The sequence below is a fragment of the Eupeodes corollae genome, chromosome 3 (assembly GCF_945859685.1).
Source record: "Eupeodes corollae chromosome 3, idEupCoro1.1, whole genome shotgun sequence".
Taxonomy (NCBI): Eukaryota; Metazoa; Arthropoda; class Insecta; order Diptera; family Syrphidae; genus Eupeodes; species Eupeodes corollae.
In genome coordinates, this window is record NC_079149.1 from 6,757,687 (window position 1) to 6,773,778 (window position 16,092).

The 16,092-nt window shown below is 36.4% G+C and overlaps 1 protein-coding gene across 2 annotated transcripts in view; it reads right to left on the reverse strand.

The window, feature by feature from the left end:
- Positions 1-16,092, reverse strand: part of LOC129952791 (protein Shroom) — a 227,332-nt gene that overhangs the window by 133,426 nt on the left and 77,814 nt on the right. For both annotated transcript variants that reach the window (XM_056065613.1, XM_056065614.1), the window contains exon 3: positions 426-607. In XM_056065613.1, the coding sequence (XP_055921588.1) occupies positions 426-607 (182 nt within the window). The remainder of the gene's footprint in view (positions 1-425; positions 608-16,092) is intronic.

The following is a 16,092-nucleotide window of genomic DNA, read 5'->3' on the forward strand; positions in this document are numbered from 1 at the left end:
CGATCAATAATTTATAATCACCATGATCACACCTTGATCCTGATCGTCGAAATCCAAATCCGGGCATCAACATCAACATTTCTTGTGGTTTGGTTTGGTTTGGTCGCAATGCGACAAGTTGTGCTGTCTTGTTAATTGATTTCATTTCCGTCGTGGCTTAGATCGTTTGTCCGTCGCCATCGTCGTCCGTTGTCCGTTGCCGTCGACAAATAAATAAAAACAACAATCTAACAAAAAAAACCAAATGATTCAAAGAAAATACCTAACACACATGCACTTGTCGTACGATCGGCAAAATAGGATCGCGCGAAACCAAACGACATATTTCAAAATCAGAAAAGCAGCAGTAGTTTCAAGTAGATAAAGAAGGAAATAGTATATACAAAAACCAACAAGAAGAAAAAAGAAGCAAGAAAAAAACTCACCTATCCAAGAATGGTGTTGCTGAACTTGAATCCGAGCTGGACACATAACTGTGATAGCCTTCCGATTGGGCATACGATGATTGCTTCTGATGATGGAAGACGGCTTGATCATAGTACGATCGGCTGTTGTATTCCTCTAGGCCAGCTTGTGTCAAGCTGCATTGATCACTCATGTTGTCGTCCTAAAAAAGAAGAAGAACAAAAATATAAAACATACATTTATAAAAAAACCACGAGTTACATAGAAAAAACTTATGAAAAAATTATGGAATGTTATAGGGAAAGAAAAAGATTCTTCTAACCTAACCATCAAGAGGACCCCAATCATCGCTTGAGTTGACCAATGATGATCAGATCACACGACACAACACATAACGAATGAAGAAATCATCGTCTTCTCCTCTTCTTTTGCTGCAAATGCAGCAACAGCGCTAATTGCGATCTCGCATAAATGTTGTAACATCTCAATGTGGATTCGCATTCGGATTGAAGTTTGGATCTAAACTCGATCAGTGATCAAGCCATGTATGGGCATCCAGCATCAACATCAGCATCATGCATGCTATTGCCATCATCATCATCAGGGGACACTCTCTCACGGAAAAGGTCACTCTTTGTTGTGAAATGTGAGTGGAGTTCGACGAACTCTTCGACCATTCAATATTCAACAAATGATCATTTTGGTGATCGATGAAGATCCGATTGTTCCGACATTTGAAACCCGCCGCAATGGCTTTGAGACTCATCATCATCTACATGATTAGAGCAGAAGAGACATTTGTTGGATTTAATTGAAGACCAACTCCAATTAGGTTAGCCTGACCGAAGATCACTGATCTTCGATATAGGATAACAGATTGTGGATAAAGAATTTGTTATTCCACTTCTTTGAGCAAAATTGCTCTATGGATCTTTGTGTTAAGAGGACTAATGGGCAACGTTTTGAATTAACCATCTGCTCCAGATCATTCCAGAGAGCAGAGCCTAAGCTAAGACTTCCGCATTTAGTGAAGTGAAAAGTTAAGCGGTTAATTTTCTAATCACACTCTCACGTAGCGCCAGCCGGGCGAATTCATGCTACTTTACTTATACACCACCGAACCGACTCTGACCGACAAGCGTCGCCGCATCGTCACCCGCCATCGCCAAGTAATCCTATAATCCTAAGATAGATTTGCATGCGGAGGAGTGCCGGCCGCCTCTCTGGCCGGAGCCGTAGAATGACCTTACGCCCTGTGGCGTCATAAAGTTTGATATGATCGCTGGATCACGTGTTTGCATGATTTATTTCGGACTCTTGCACTTTTCGACGTAGCGTCACGTCGACGATGCGGACTCGGACGGTCGACTAGATCTCCATCTCCATGGCTTAGAAAAGACATATGAAGTCAACTGAAAGTTAATTTGATTTATTTTTCAAGCATGAGTTGTTACTTAGTCGTATATAGATCCACGAGGCCGTCAGGATGGCGATGATAGCGATGACGGACGTGGGGCGACGCCGAAGAACGGCAGATATTAGACAAGGAGGTATAATATTTGTTAAGAGCATATTACGTGTAAAATATGGTTTAACTTATGTCATGAGTTTAGTTAAAAAGATTGCGATCAGATATTTAAAGTTTAAAAGAGAGTATCGTGGGTAATTAAGTTACACACAGGACAGGAAACTAATTTCTATGCGTGCATAGCTTTATTATAGAGCGACACGTTTGTAATAAACTTACGTTTTATAAAAAAAAGTTTAGACGTGAGACGTCTCTATAAAACTTTACAAACAAATGAAGCAAAAGAAGTTAAAAGCAGGAGCGATCTTTAAAGGAAATGTATCTATCTATCGGAAGATCAGTGATTAAAAAAAGAAATAAAAAGTAAAGGACCAAAGTGGCTACTTACTGGTATTCCACAAATTAACCAAAATATATTTGTTAACTAAGATGGAATGATTAATTGTGGTACTCTGATAATTGTGAAAATGATGAATTTAATGAATTTAAGAAAAATTACAAGGTTCCTTGAGTTATTTATCTACAAATTCTGGACCTATTTGAACGAAATTTGATTTTGACTCTGTTCTTGGAGTTGTATCGTTTTGTAAAATAGTTAAAAATTGCGTTTTTCACCCACATTGATTAAATTCTACATTAAAATCAATGAAAACATCAACAGTGAATAGAATATGTCAGCAATCAAAGTGAATATATAATAAATTAAAATAGTAAATATGTTGAGATGTAGATGGCACTTAATTCGAGTTAAAAAACGAAAAAACATAGAAAACATAGAAATTTTATATGTCATAATTAATGAACGAAAATAAACTTAGGTATGATCAAGTCATCATATAAGAAGTTTTGCCTGATTTTCTGGCACATGTTTTAAAAAACATAGAAAACATAGAATGATGAATTTGAAATGTCTTTGACTTCTAACTATACATTTTTTACCAGTAGATAGATTTAAGTTTTTAACTCATACTATGCGATCAGAATTTTGTAGTTGCTTGAAAATCATAACATATGTCATAGGGTCATAAATGAAGTCCTGGTTACAAAAATTCTGAAGTTTTGAGAATTTTAACCTTTGAGTTAACTCCCCCTCTTAAAAAGTTTTCCTGGCTACGGCTTTGATGCAATGAATCAATTTTGCGAAACAAAGAACTTCTTCTTCTTTCCATCATCATCATTATGATCATCTTCGTCATCATTACAACCTTTATCTTAACACAAAAATCCTCCAGTATAGGTATGGCTGCAGATATGGCACTTTCTCTTCGTGCAATCGTGAACTAGGCATTTCGAATTTTTATTGTTTCTTCAGCTATTATCTTCTCGTGATGATGTTCCAACAACTCTTCTTGTTTTTTGATTCCATGGAAAAGCATCAACTCCAGCTCAAGCTATGGCCTCCTCATTCGAAGAAAATATAGTCTTATATGTACTTTTATTTAACCCATAATGTCTAAGTCTAAGCTATCGAAACGGGAAACATTTCTGTCTTCATCTGCTGCTTAGTCTTCTTGTTCTTCAGGGCTTTTGATATGTGATGGTCAATTCTCTTCCTTTTAGATGAAATGATTTGTACACACAGAGAGTGATTTTCCAAGGGTAATGAGCTGTAGAATGGGAAAACTGATTTGGAATTCCGCATAATCATGCTAAACAGTGGCTGATGGTTAAGTTGAGGAATAGATGCATCTTTATGGTTCTAGCCAACACTCTTTAGCTACAGCTCCAGACACGATTACACAAAAAGATTGCAGGCTTAGATTTTATGTTTTGGTTTTTGTTGTTGTTGTTTGATTAACTAACTTGAAGAGTATCAAATGTGCACAAGCGTGGAAGCATGAAAGCCCCTGCGTTTGCGTTGCGTATATGCCTCGATAAGGTTTACAGCTTCGAGGATAAATGTGCGCCCAATGTGAAGAACCCATCAGGCACAAATCAAATTCTGTTTTCTGTTTCGAGTCGGTCAATTCAAGAAGTCCAATCCAGTCCATAGTCCATTCCGAATATAACGAAGCTCACAATGATGATGATGATGGATGAATGGATGGATGGATGGTTCTATGGCCTGACTTTATACTAGCTAAATGGAATGCAGTAAACAAGGTCGTTGGTTTGGCTGGTTGGTTGAACTTTACAGGAAAAGTGTTATGGGTGTGACAAATCATGCCGGTTGGAATTTCAATACAATACTGAAAATTCATAATATTTCCTTGTTGAAGAAAATGGTGTTGCAACTATACACATGTGCTGCATACCTTGTTTATGGGTTGGGTTTTATTTTTATAGCCTACCTATAATTTAACAAAGCAAAACTGAAGGTTTATGTTATAAAAATTGTATATTGACGGACAATATTTTTATTGCATTTGTATGAATGCTCAGTTTTTATTTTATCCGGGTTATAAATCTTTTTCATAAACAAAAATATATTATTTTAAAGTGAATTGTTGCACATAATAAAGAACGATTTAAACTAGGTTTAATTGTAGTTTTATTAACTTATGAACTTAAAGCACCAAAGATGACGGACAGCTGAACATTTAATGGAAAACAATGGAATTACAATATGGTTATTCCCAGGGCCGGCCCCAGCCATACTTGCGCCCTGTGTAAGATTAGTAGAAAGCGCCCCTTTTTTATATCTCACACATAAACTGATACACAAGCATAAGCCTTTCCCACATAACCCAGGAGGTAGATTTTCAATTCGTTTTTTTCATTGAGCGATGAAACGAGCAGAAGGGAAACGTTTAAACTTGGAAGTTTACTTTTCTGGCCTTACATTTTGCAAATTCAGAAATGAGATCATCAAAGTCTAAAGAATTTAATAGTTCCTTTTCAATCGATATTATAGATAAGCCTTCCAATCTCTCTTGAGTCATGGTGGTCCTAAGATAATTTTTAATAATTTAACGTTCTCCTGAAACTACCGGGATTGTATTAAGGATTTGGTGAGCAATTACTAAATTCGGAGCAAAATCTTCAAGGTTTCAACTGAAAATAAAATTTAACACATCTAAACTTGGATGCTCAAATGGCAGACATGTACATTTAAGAGGGCACAAGCGTCCACAGGTTTTTCTCAGAAGCAACCTCTGTCTATCAACTCCTACTCTCACCTCCCCGCGGTGAACATCGGGTGCCTAGTACCTCAACTGGAGATTGGATTCCAACCCCAGTGGAAAGTTGTTGGGGGCAGCAAACGAGAGAGGTGGGGAGAGGTGTTTCCTCTACTTATCCAGACGGCAGCGAAGGAATTCCCGAGATTGAATCAACGGTGGCGTCTACAGTTCCAGTAAGGTTGAACTATCTAGTGAACACCTTATAGGGCTTCTTCGACTTACTCGGAGACCAATATAAGGGTTGGTTTTATCGGGCTCCCCATCCTTGGAGTTATACTTAGGATCTGGCCCTCCAGCATGGCGGTTGTGCCGTCGGGGTGACTTCCTGGCACGTAAAAGCTTTCATAGTTGTGAAGCACCAACAAGCCTCGGATACGGACGAATTTACTGTTGACAACCAACGCAAACGAGTTAAGGACAACGAACATCGGATATGCACCTGAAATGTTAGGTCCCTTAACAGACCACGTGCGGCTGAAGAATTAGCGAAAGCCCTAGATCTCTATAAAGCAGAAATTACCGCCATCCAGGAAATACGATGAGATGGGCCGGGCAAAAAGAGGATGAAAAACTGCGATATTTACTGTGGTGATTACTGCTACCATGAAAACCAACTGCGCTTATTTGGATGCGGCTTTGCCATTGAAGCCAGACTTAGGCAGGAAGTCTTGAGCTATACGTGCTGGGAGAAGGTACAACGTCGAACGGCTACAATCACCATAGATCGCCAAATAATTTTCCGACCGATTTACAAGTAACCTCTCTCGAAGTTCTCTGCCGCCAACACAATTTATCGAAAACCAGTGGCAACATTGCCAAGATGCAATCAGAGAAGCCACCTCTGATGTGCTGGGTTTCAAAGAGCCACCAACAAGTAACCCCTGGTTTGATGAAGAATGTCGGCAGGCAAATGCAACCAAACAACAGGCCCGCAAAGCTGCGCCGCGCTGCATAAAAGGGTGAGAGCTCTATGAGCAGAAGAGGCGAGAAGAACGCCGGCGTGCGGTCGAAGATGTTGAGAGGTTTAAAAGCAGAAAAGAAGTTCGAAAGTTTTATGAATAGGTGAAACGAAATTTACAGGTACAAAAACCTAGAACCGCAGGCTGCAAAGACGAAAGTGGAAACATCATAGTGGAACCGCAGTCAATGCTGAGGATATGGAAGGATCACTTCTGCAGACTGTATAACGGCGACGACGAACTGAATTCCGCTGTCAGGCAGCATGATGAATTCAACATAGACGACAGAAGCCAACAATCACGTCCTCCCGACTTGACGAAGTAAAGATTGCCATATTGAAGCTGAAGTCTAATATGAACCTCAGTATTGTTTGCCCGATCCTGAAAAAAGGAGACCTTCTATACTGCACCAACTATAGAGGAATCAGTCTTGCTAACATCGCCTATAAAATCTTCTCTGCCGTAATATGTGAACGTCTAAAGCCCATCGTCAACAACCTGATAAGTCCTTATCAGTGTATTTTTAGACCAGGAAAGTCCACAGTTGATTAAATATTCACATTACGGCAGATCCTGGAAAAAACCCAAGAACACCAAATCGACACCCACCATCTTTTCATCGGAAAGTCTTAGAATCCACACCCACAGGACTGCGCAGTAGAGGAAGACCGTGGATCAGGTGGCGCTCACAAGTGGAAGGTGACCTCACCCAACTTTGAGCGCGAAACTGGAAACATCTAGCTAGGAACCGAGCTAGATGGAGAAGTTTGTTGGGAGAGGCCCTAGTTCACACAGGACTGTAGTGCCACCTTAAGTAAGTAAGTAAGTAACATCGAAACTTGAGCTTTGTGGCGTAACAAGCGGCTATATTACGGTTAACTCTTGAAACAATTCTTCTCAATCTAAATCTTTTAAAATACCTAATGTTATAACGTTCTTCAAATTAAGGCATGAAGCACGTACATTTTTATTTTTTAAATATTCGATTATGTTACTTAAAAATGAAAAATTGATGTTATATGTATCAAGCTGTTCAAACCTTTCTGTAATTGATTGAAAGGCTTGATTAAGCATTTTGAAAAAAATCTACTTTAAATCTTTGTTTCGGGCCTAATATAGTTTCACGACATTCATCAGCATAAAGTCTTTTTCTCCGTTGAGATCGCAATGCTGAAGCTTCAGGAAACATATTTGGTATTTCTCTAGGGAACTACCAATACTATCGGTTAGTTGAACACGCATACCCATTACATTTTTCATCATATCGCTTTAAAATCAAACTGTTTTTTGTATTTTCTAAAACTTGTATGCCAGTTGACAGATTATCGGACGGACTATGCAAATATTTACTAGTTTTATTTATATTTTTTTTAAATATTAAACCAAATTAGAAGGCAGCAATCAGCAAATAAATGTAAAATCAAAAATTGTATTTTCTAACGGTTCTGCAAATCTCTAGATTTCCCATTTCTATAAGAGCTTCGTATGCTTCTTCAAAATGTGTTTTTTAAGGCCTCAATGCTTCTAACCTGCTATCCCATCTAGTCTCAGAAAGAAGTTTCAAAGTAAGACTTAGAATTTTTTTCTTATAAATATCCTACCTCGTTGTGGAACTTGAAAAAAAGTTATACTTTGAATTGTATCGAAAAATTTAACTGCATATAATGAGCACCGAGCAGCATCTTTAACTACTAAATTTAAGGAATGGGAACATGGAACGAAAAATGCGCTTGGTTCCAGGGTTCAAATTGGATTCTGAACACCAGTCACACCAACTAGTCAGTCGCATTCCGATCTTGTATTGTCAGAAAATACGTCACTTCTATTAAGAACTAATAGCTATTTATTTAATCTTAAGTAACCAACAAAGGGAAAAACAATGGAAACAATCTGCATTCTGCACCATACTACTTAAAAATAGCCTTTACAACAGTCATTAACTTTCAAAAAAAACACACAGAGGTACGGGCACGGTGCACAATACCAAACCTGCACGTTCTAGCCCATATGATTCAATATGAATAAGTAAGCAAGATCAGATTATATTTTCTTGCTCTTGGTAATGCGCCCCCAAAATTTAGAGCCCTGTGCATTTCCCCATCTTGCACATATGCTTTTTCCGGTCCTGGTTGTTCCCAAGATTGTTGAGCACAATTTGTTGGTCTGTCAAATTTTGAAGAGATGGAGATGAAATTCTATCAGAGAGAGAAAAACTGCCAAAAAGTATGGACCGTTTCCCTGGCAAAAATTTGTCTACCAATTCGAAGCAAACCGAATAGACGACCTAACTATAGTCAATTTACGTACCGTAATATGAAATTTGACAGACTACCAATTTCTGCCCAAAGAAATTTTTTGGGCAGAGTTTGTCAGGGGGTAATTTTTTGACTCTCTCGTGAGCGTTAGCTTTTGACATAATTTGGACAACAATTTATTGAAAGTCTTGGTCAAGGTTGGGAACAGGCCTAATTTGTCTGGCGGAGGAACTTTCTATGACGTTTTTATTTGGTGATTTTGAAATGCTTTCCAATCTGGAATCAACTCAAGTGGACACAGTTTTCTATTCACATGATTCTGAAGTTGTTTGTGCTTGTGTCGGGTGTTTTTTTTAACTTGAGAAATTTAACCTTCTAAAAATTATAGATCGAAATTCAATGAAATTTCTAATCCAGATGTAGGTGGCAACCCTATGTAAATGTCAAAATGATCTTAAAATACGACGAATGTCAGAGTTTTCAATGAAAAAAATGTGTTCTTTTTAGCAATTTAATTTTTGTGACAATCGTGGATAACACGAAAATTATTAAAAAAAAATCATGGATATAATTAATAGAATCGCAGCCTTGATTCCATAAAGAACCATATGTTTAATTAGACAATTCATATTTTATTGAAAGAACAGTTGAAAAATTACAAAATCAGGCTTGTAACATATTATAATTGAAATATAACATCGCGACAGGGTTGCCACCAACACGTCTTTACTTTAAGGAAAAAGCACATATATCTTAAAAGGGTTATAGTCTAAGAATCTTAATGTCTGGAACACAGACATGCTTCAGCTTCGGCTTCGTCTGCGTAACGAAAGGCCTGCTTTGAGGTTGCTTTGAATGACATTTCTAATATGACATTTCTAAAATGATACTTCTGTCATTAGCAGCTGGTATTTTTTCTCAAAAATTTATTTTAATTTTCCGTGTAGTAAAAGATATGAATTTTGAAATGGAAACAATTTAATTTTTTCGCGGAAGTAGCTTACACAGCCTATCGTGAGTATGTTCAGCTCATGGAGCAAGAAGAAACGCAGACTGAGAGCCGTTGGTGGTTCCAAGCGCTCAATCTACGGAGTTCTTGGAAACTCATTTTCTGGTCGACAAAAACAAAACGTTTTCAAGAAAAAACTTTATAACTGTTCTAGTTATATTTCTAAAAATTACCTTTTAACTTTTTCTAATAAGCAATTGTTATCCCTCTAAATGCAAATGTATTTTGTTTGTTGACTTTTGTTACAGCTGTTAAACTGTCAGACAAAGCAAATGTACAGCTAATTTGAACTAGAGCTTCCGTTAGGAGTCAAAATACGTAAATTACGTTCTTTTCCTAAAGATTGTCAAGCAAAACGTGAGGTCAAAGCTTCATTGTGATAGCATGAATTGAACTCCTATGACTGAACTCGTAAACGTCAGAGAAGCCAAAGCTGATCCGTGTTTGTGTTTCAGCCATAAAAGTTTTTTTAGTTAAAAATTATAATTTAATAAAAACCGGTTTCTTTTAAATTGCAAATGTCATGGAGTGCTTCTCATAATTTGACAGTTATTGACTTTTGGTTTGTTCGATTTCTGAAGTGTTCAATTTCAGGAAGCATTTTTTTCTTAAATTTGATTCTTGATAAGGTGTTAATACCGTTAACTATAGCTAGTTAAATTTTAATCTGACTCAATCGGTTCTGAAGTTTTCAAGAAATTGAATCGATAGTTAGTTTTTGGTAGACTGTACTTCTTCAGTTCTTGTCAAAAAATAATTTAGAAATCTATGATACACAAAAAAATAGAAATAAATAACTTGACTTCAACGCCATCTTTCACATACAGATTTAGTGTTAACATAAAACTTAATTAAAGCACATTGCAAATATTATTGGAAAAATGTTACACAAAGTCGTGTTAAGGAACATTGGATCACTCTTAATTGACTAACCAAAAACTTTTTAACCTCACTTTGAAGCTTGTTCAAAGATCATGAACCTGTGCTACTTTTGATACATTTCCCCTACAAATGTCTTTTAAATCATCCTCAGCGATCCAAACAAAAAAACTCTGAAAAATCATCTACAGCATATTATTATGTTATTTTAAAACTTTTAACCTCACTCAATTCTTTTGTAAACACTTAAAGCTTTTTATTTTGTGTTCCTTTGGTAACGTCACATCTTGCATAAGTAACAATGCGCTCGCTACTCTTTAACCTTGTGGTTCTTTTTTCTTTTATCTTCCTAATCGATAAAGATACTCTAACTCTACTCCTCATTATCGTTACTATACAACTTTTATAGAAGAAAACAAAATCCAATCAAAACAATAAAGCGTTAATGAACGCATTTTGGTTAGCAAACAGTTCCGAAGTTACAAATCGTGCGATGCCTTTTCCTACTGAATGCATTCATTTGACTATGACTGTGACCTTTTCAATGTCATTATTGAAATAATATTTTGAAATGGTCAAAGTTGAGATGTATGTATAACGAGTAAACAAAAACCCACACGTAACGCTAGTAAAATATATTTTTGAATGTTGAGTGTTAATTTGTGTAATCATGTAACATTATTCCACAAACTATACCCTAATTAGTTGTATCGCAGCTAGACGTATTGTGCTCTTAATTATTATCCATTTAAATGAAGTTGCTGATTGCTGTCAGTTCCCCCCAGAGTTCGGATTTGGTATCTCTTTTGTTGCTGTCAAAATCGAACTTTAGAGATTCATATAAACGTATAAAAACGTAATCAAATTCTCATAACCTTGAGAAACAATCAGCGACCACAACAACAACAACACCACTAAAAATCCTTTTAGCAGACCGATTACAAAATCCACAAAACTTCGCGGCGGACAATGAAGTGTGGACGTAGTCGGTAATTTTCCGCCGCCATCTCCGAGCCGCTGTAAAGTGACAAAGCGAAGATGTTTACGATCGCCAACTCTGACACATGATTGCATGTTCCCACGACCATAATGTTGATGCTACCCGCAATCACCAATCTCGCAGAGGACACACGTAAAAAGGTGGTTTTTGCACCGGGCCATCTGACAGATAAAATCAGCGCACGCAAGAAACTAAGAAACAAGCGAAACAAAAAAAATAGCCACAATAAATTTGATTAATATGACACATGGATGAATATACTGATACTCTGGAGTTTCTGAAGACTGGAGTTCGGAGTGCGTCGTCGTAGTCGTGCGTTATGACGTCCATAACAACATCCAGCGCAACTACAAACGATGATGATGCGGTGATGATGATGATGACAACGAGCATAATGCTCAAAGAGCAGCTGCTCTGTCAGAAATTATGAAAAATCTGTCAGCGGAAAAACTGCCAGTAAGTGTTAATCTGGTGTCAAGCAGAAGGCGGCATCATAAGGCCTGCGGCAGCAGCAGTGTCAACGACTGTGGTATTGGCGCGCGTTAACAAAAAAAAAACAAAAACGTTTATGCGACAAATCGTGGGATTGTGTGCAACATGCAATCCTGACCCGGTGATCACATGATTACCACTTTGGCAGAAATTGCAATCGAACAGATCTTTTTTGTGCAAAAACCAATATTTTTGTCAAAAAAGTTTTTAAAGTTATTGCCCCAACATTTTATTGTTTATATATTTAGAAACTTACCAACTATTTTAAAATGTCAACCATTTTTTTTTCGTTTGGATAACTAATAATAATTCGAACACGTCTAAGGAGTGACAGTTAAAAAAAAGAACAAAACGAACAACCCTAAATCTGCAGAGCTGTCTTTTTAATTTGAAACGTCAAAATCTGAGAAATCATATGGATTAAGCAAATTACTAAAAGTTTATGTAGAAATTCTGAGATTTAAGTTTCACTAAAATTTTAACAAAATCATTTTTAAATGAAATTTTATTTATGAATTTTTTATATTTGACATTTTGTATTCATAACGGCAACCATGTCGCTGATGATACGACGATATGCAGCAATCAGTGAAGAAAAGTGGTTGTAGTATGATGACAATATACTAAATGTATGAATGCATTCAGCCTTGAGAATTGTAAATTTTTCACTTTCATTTTCCGTAATGAGAAGGATTACAACGCAAATTTGTTAAGTTTATGTTACTTTTTGTTGTTTTTTTTCACTGTTGAGTTATTTTGTAGGTTTTGTTTTATTTTCAGATCATAAATCATAATTTGTAAGGATTTTTTTAATGATAATTTCAACACAATGCATTTGGGCAATATGGCCAAAAGATTGAAATGATATTTGATGGATTTTTCGAGGACAATAGTTTCGATGTCTTTTATCATAAAGCAAAGTGAAGATTATGCAAGGATAAAGTTAATTTGTAAGGAATATTGAGAATTGTGATTTATGATGATAATAAATGTCAAGTTTGACATTATAGCTGACTGAAAACTTTAGTATTTACTAAGCGTTGACAGTTAACTGTGTTAACCAGAAATAATGATGATTTCTCGAAGGAGGCGTTAGGAGAATTGGGAGACTTAGGTGGTTAGGAAATTCACCTTGTATTTGACACTATTATTTAGGTGTATACACTTTGAATGCTGGGCAGGACAGCACGATTGTTTGAATGTAGGCGTACCACCATTTAAGGTTCTTTTACCGTAATTTCTGTATGGCAGACCATTGTTTAGCAGACCATGCAAACTTTCAAAAACTTTTCAAACATTGATCTGCATTGAACAATGATTTACATATTAAGATTTGGCTAAAAACGTATTGTTAAATTGACAGCAAGTCTTTGACAGCAGCTGAATTACTTGATAAAAAATCCATAATATAAACGAATAAAGTCTCTTTTAATACATATGATTTAAGATCATGAAAATGAAAATATGGAATCTAGATGTATTCGAGAAAATATGCGTCAAGACAAGGTATAATGGTCATCTCCTGATGAGCCCAACCATTACATCGAGGCAAAACGCATATATGAACACTTTTGCTGGTTCATTTTTATTTTCATTTTCATGATTTTAAATCATTTTTATTAAAATAAACGGTGTTCAGGAAAAAACAATTCGATTGTTAACAGTCAAACATTTCTGCTTCAATAAAGTTTCGTTGAAAACGGAAGAGACACAATGTAGTAGATTATGCATACTACAATTTTTGAAAGTGAGACGAAACGTTAAAGTACGAATGTCTCATTACGAAATGTTTACTCTTTCAATCGATAACTTATTAAACCTGGTATTTAAGCCAGGTTTAAATAAAGAAAATCTGGTACAATACATAGTTGGAAGGAAGCCAATATTCAACATTTTACAAGAACAAGCTAGAAAACAATTTTTTTCTGTTTATCTCGGACATGGAAGCAAGTGTCCAGCAATACTTTAATTGAAAACAAAATAAGAATATTCTTTTAAAATTGTACTAGTTTTGGGGAAATTTGTAAAACCTGGTCCCATTTTTTTGTCGAGTTTATTTCTGAACAAAAATTTCATAGATTTGTCATTCCAAAATTCATAACTTAAAGCTTAACAAAAAAAAATGTCTAAACTTAATTTCTGAAATTGTACTAGTTTCTTTATGAATGTTTCGAAATCTGAAAAGAAAAAGGAAAGAACCTTTCTTCTTTATAATTTCTTGTATAAATTATTTCCAAGGAAACATTTTTGATCGAACTTTGAAAGAAATCATGAATAACTTTGAAAAAGAAAACTCCTCACAGGAATTCATGATTAAATTATGATTTACAAGCCTTTCTATTCTATAAAATAAATTCGTTCGCATGCATCACATATTAAAATATGCAAATGAAATATAAATCCTTCCTTTCTAGAAGGAAGTAGATAGAGGTTTTGACTTAGGAATTTTTAGAAAGGCCTTTTTTATCTAAACTAAAGTCGATATTATAACCTCCATATAATTCATATATTACCTAGAGCCTGGAGCAATAATTGCTCAAATTCAAACTGTAACATCGCATGCTTAAAATGAGTGGTTCTTTAGATGCATTTATTTTTTCTTCTACTACAATAAATATATAAACGATATAGAGCCCTCTTCCGTTTCGTGTGAATAATTTAGCAACAAAATACCTATCCTACCTCTCGTTAGATGGCTCTTGATGGCGGGCTATCTGCAAAAACAAAAACGGTCAAACACTTTCCAAAGAGGCAGACTACTTGCAAAGCGACCACGAAGACGACGTCTGTAGATTTAAAAGATATCGTTCAGCGTAAATAGTTGGTAAATTTATATGTAGCCACTTTCGAACGACTAATTTAAATTGATTTACTCATGAGGCCACCATTATCTCATCCTATAGCCTTAAGTTCCTTACAGAACTGACATCTCCTATTTAACTACGACACTTCTACGTCCAATTTCTGTTGCGCTCTCTTGGCGCGTCAGTGCACCAGCGCCGTCCTTCTAATAAAAAGCATTGCACACGATTCTCAAATCTCGGCAATTTCCATTGTACTGTCCAATTGAGCTTTAGACAAACTGCGCGCATGCGGAAACGTGCCTTGCGCCTACCTATAAGTAGATATAAGTAAAAGGTTACCCCCAGCTAGAGACACATTATTCAAGATTACCGTGGCAATCTCAGTCTGTAAAGCCTTTACCTATCTACCTACCTACCTACCTTACCTACATTGTATATCCAGTGACAGATGTTGTATGTTCTTCTGGGGATCTGGGGTCTCTGGTTGCGCTTGAGCTTGCGCAACGTAACTAGCACACAATGATAATTGCTGTCAATTGATCTAGTCCACCATTGCCGGCGGATAACCAATCCCAGTCTTGCTCAATGGTGGTCACTCCAGTCACAGCCGAGGAGACGTGTCCATGCAGCGATACTTCTCTCTCTCTCCAAGTTATCGCCAACGACGAAGTCTACCAAGACGGTGAAGACCACGAAGACGTGTATAGCGTGTCAACCCCATTTGCTTCTCCATACTCTGGCCACTAGGTCAATTGGAATGGAATTCATCTTCTTGTTTCTGTGTTCTTTTATTCTTATTTTATTCTACTCTCTTGGTCTGGATTTTGATCTCTTTAAACAAATAGACTGTTCCAAACCTATACCTAGAGCTGCTGGTGACTCCAGGCTATGATCTCGACTATCGAGGTTGTTCGATTAAAAGTCAAAGTTTTGTCGGTTACTCATGCAGCAAGCGATGGACGTGTGGCGAATTATCTGGACTCTGGAGTGCTGCCGATGTGAGGAGAGTTGCTATGTGCAAACGCGACCGCAGAAATGATGCACTCTTCGATCAGGACTGGGATATTATTTTTTTTATTTTTGGGTCAGTAGAGTATCGACAGAATAAGAAGAAGAACACGACGACGAGACGATCAAACTCGATGTCCGAAAGCGGTTAAAGAAGATTTCAAGCAGAAATCAGTTTAATAATGAAACGATATTGAGCGATGCTTAAAATTAGGTATAATAAAACCGCCAATATTGAGAAAGTTAAAAGGTATTTTGTTTTTGGAGATGGTGGGCTCCCAAAACTGCAGTCTGCCGAAAATGCAAGTTCATTAACGGACACTTCTTGTAATTGGCTAATTATTATTTTAATTATATTCTTTTACAACCAACGACCAGACTGTCATAAAAAAAGGAAAAACGATTTTTATGTGGGTTTATTAATGTCTGATGAACAAGACTTGTTATTTTCGTAATGTTGCCATGAAATTTCTCAAAACAAAACAAAAATAAAATAGTGTGTCTTAAAAAATTCCAAAACTCAAGTATTTTTTTATTTTTGGAAACTTTAACGATGATTCAATTTAGTACACTCTCCATTGCCTTATTAACGGGTGTTTTTCTTGGAGATATAGAAATTTAAGTTGGTAAC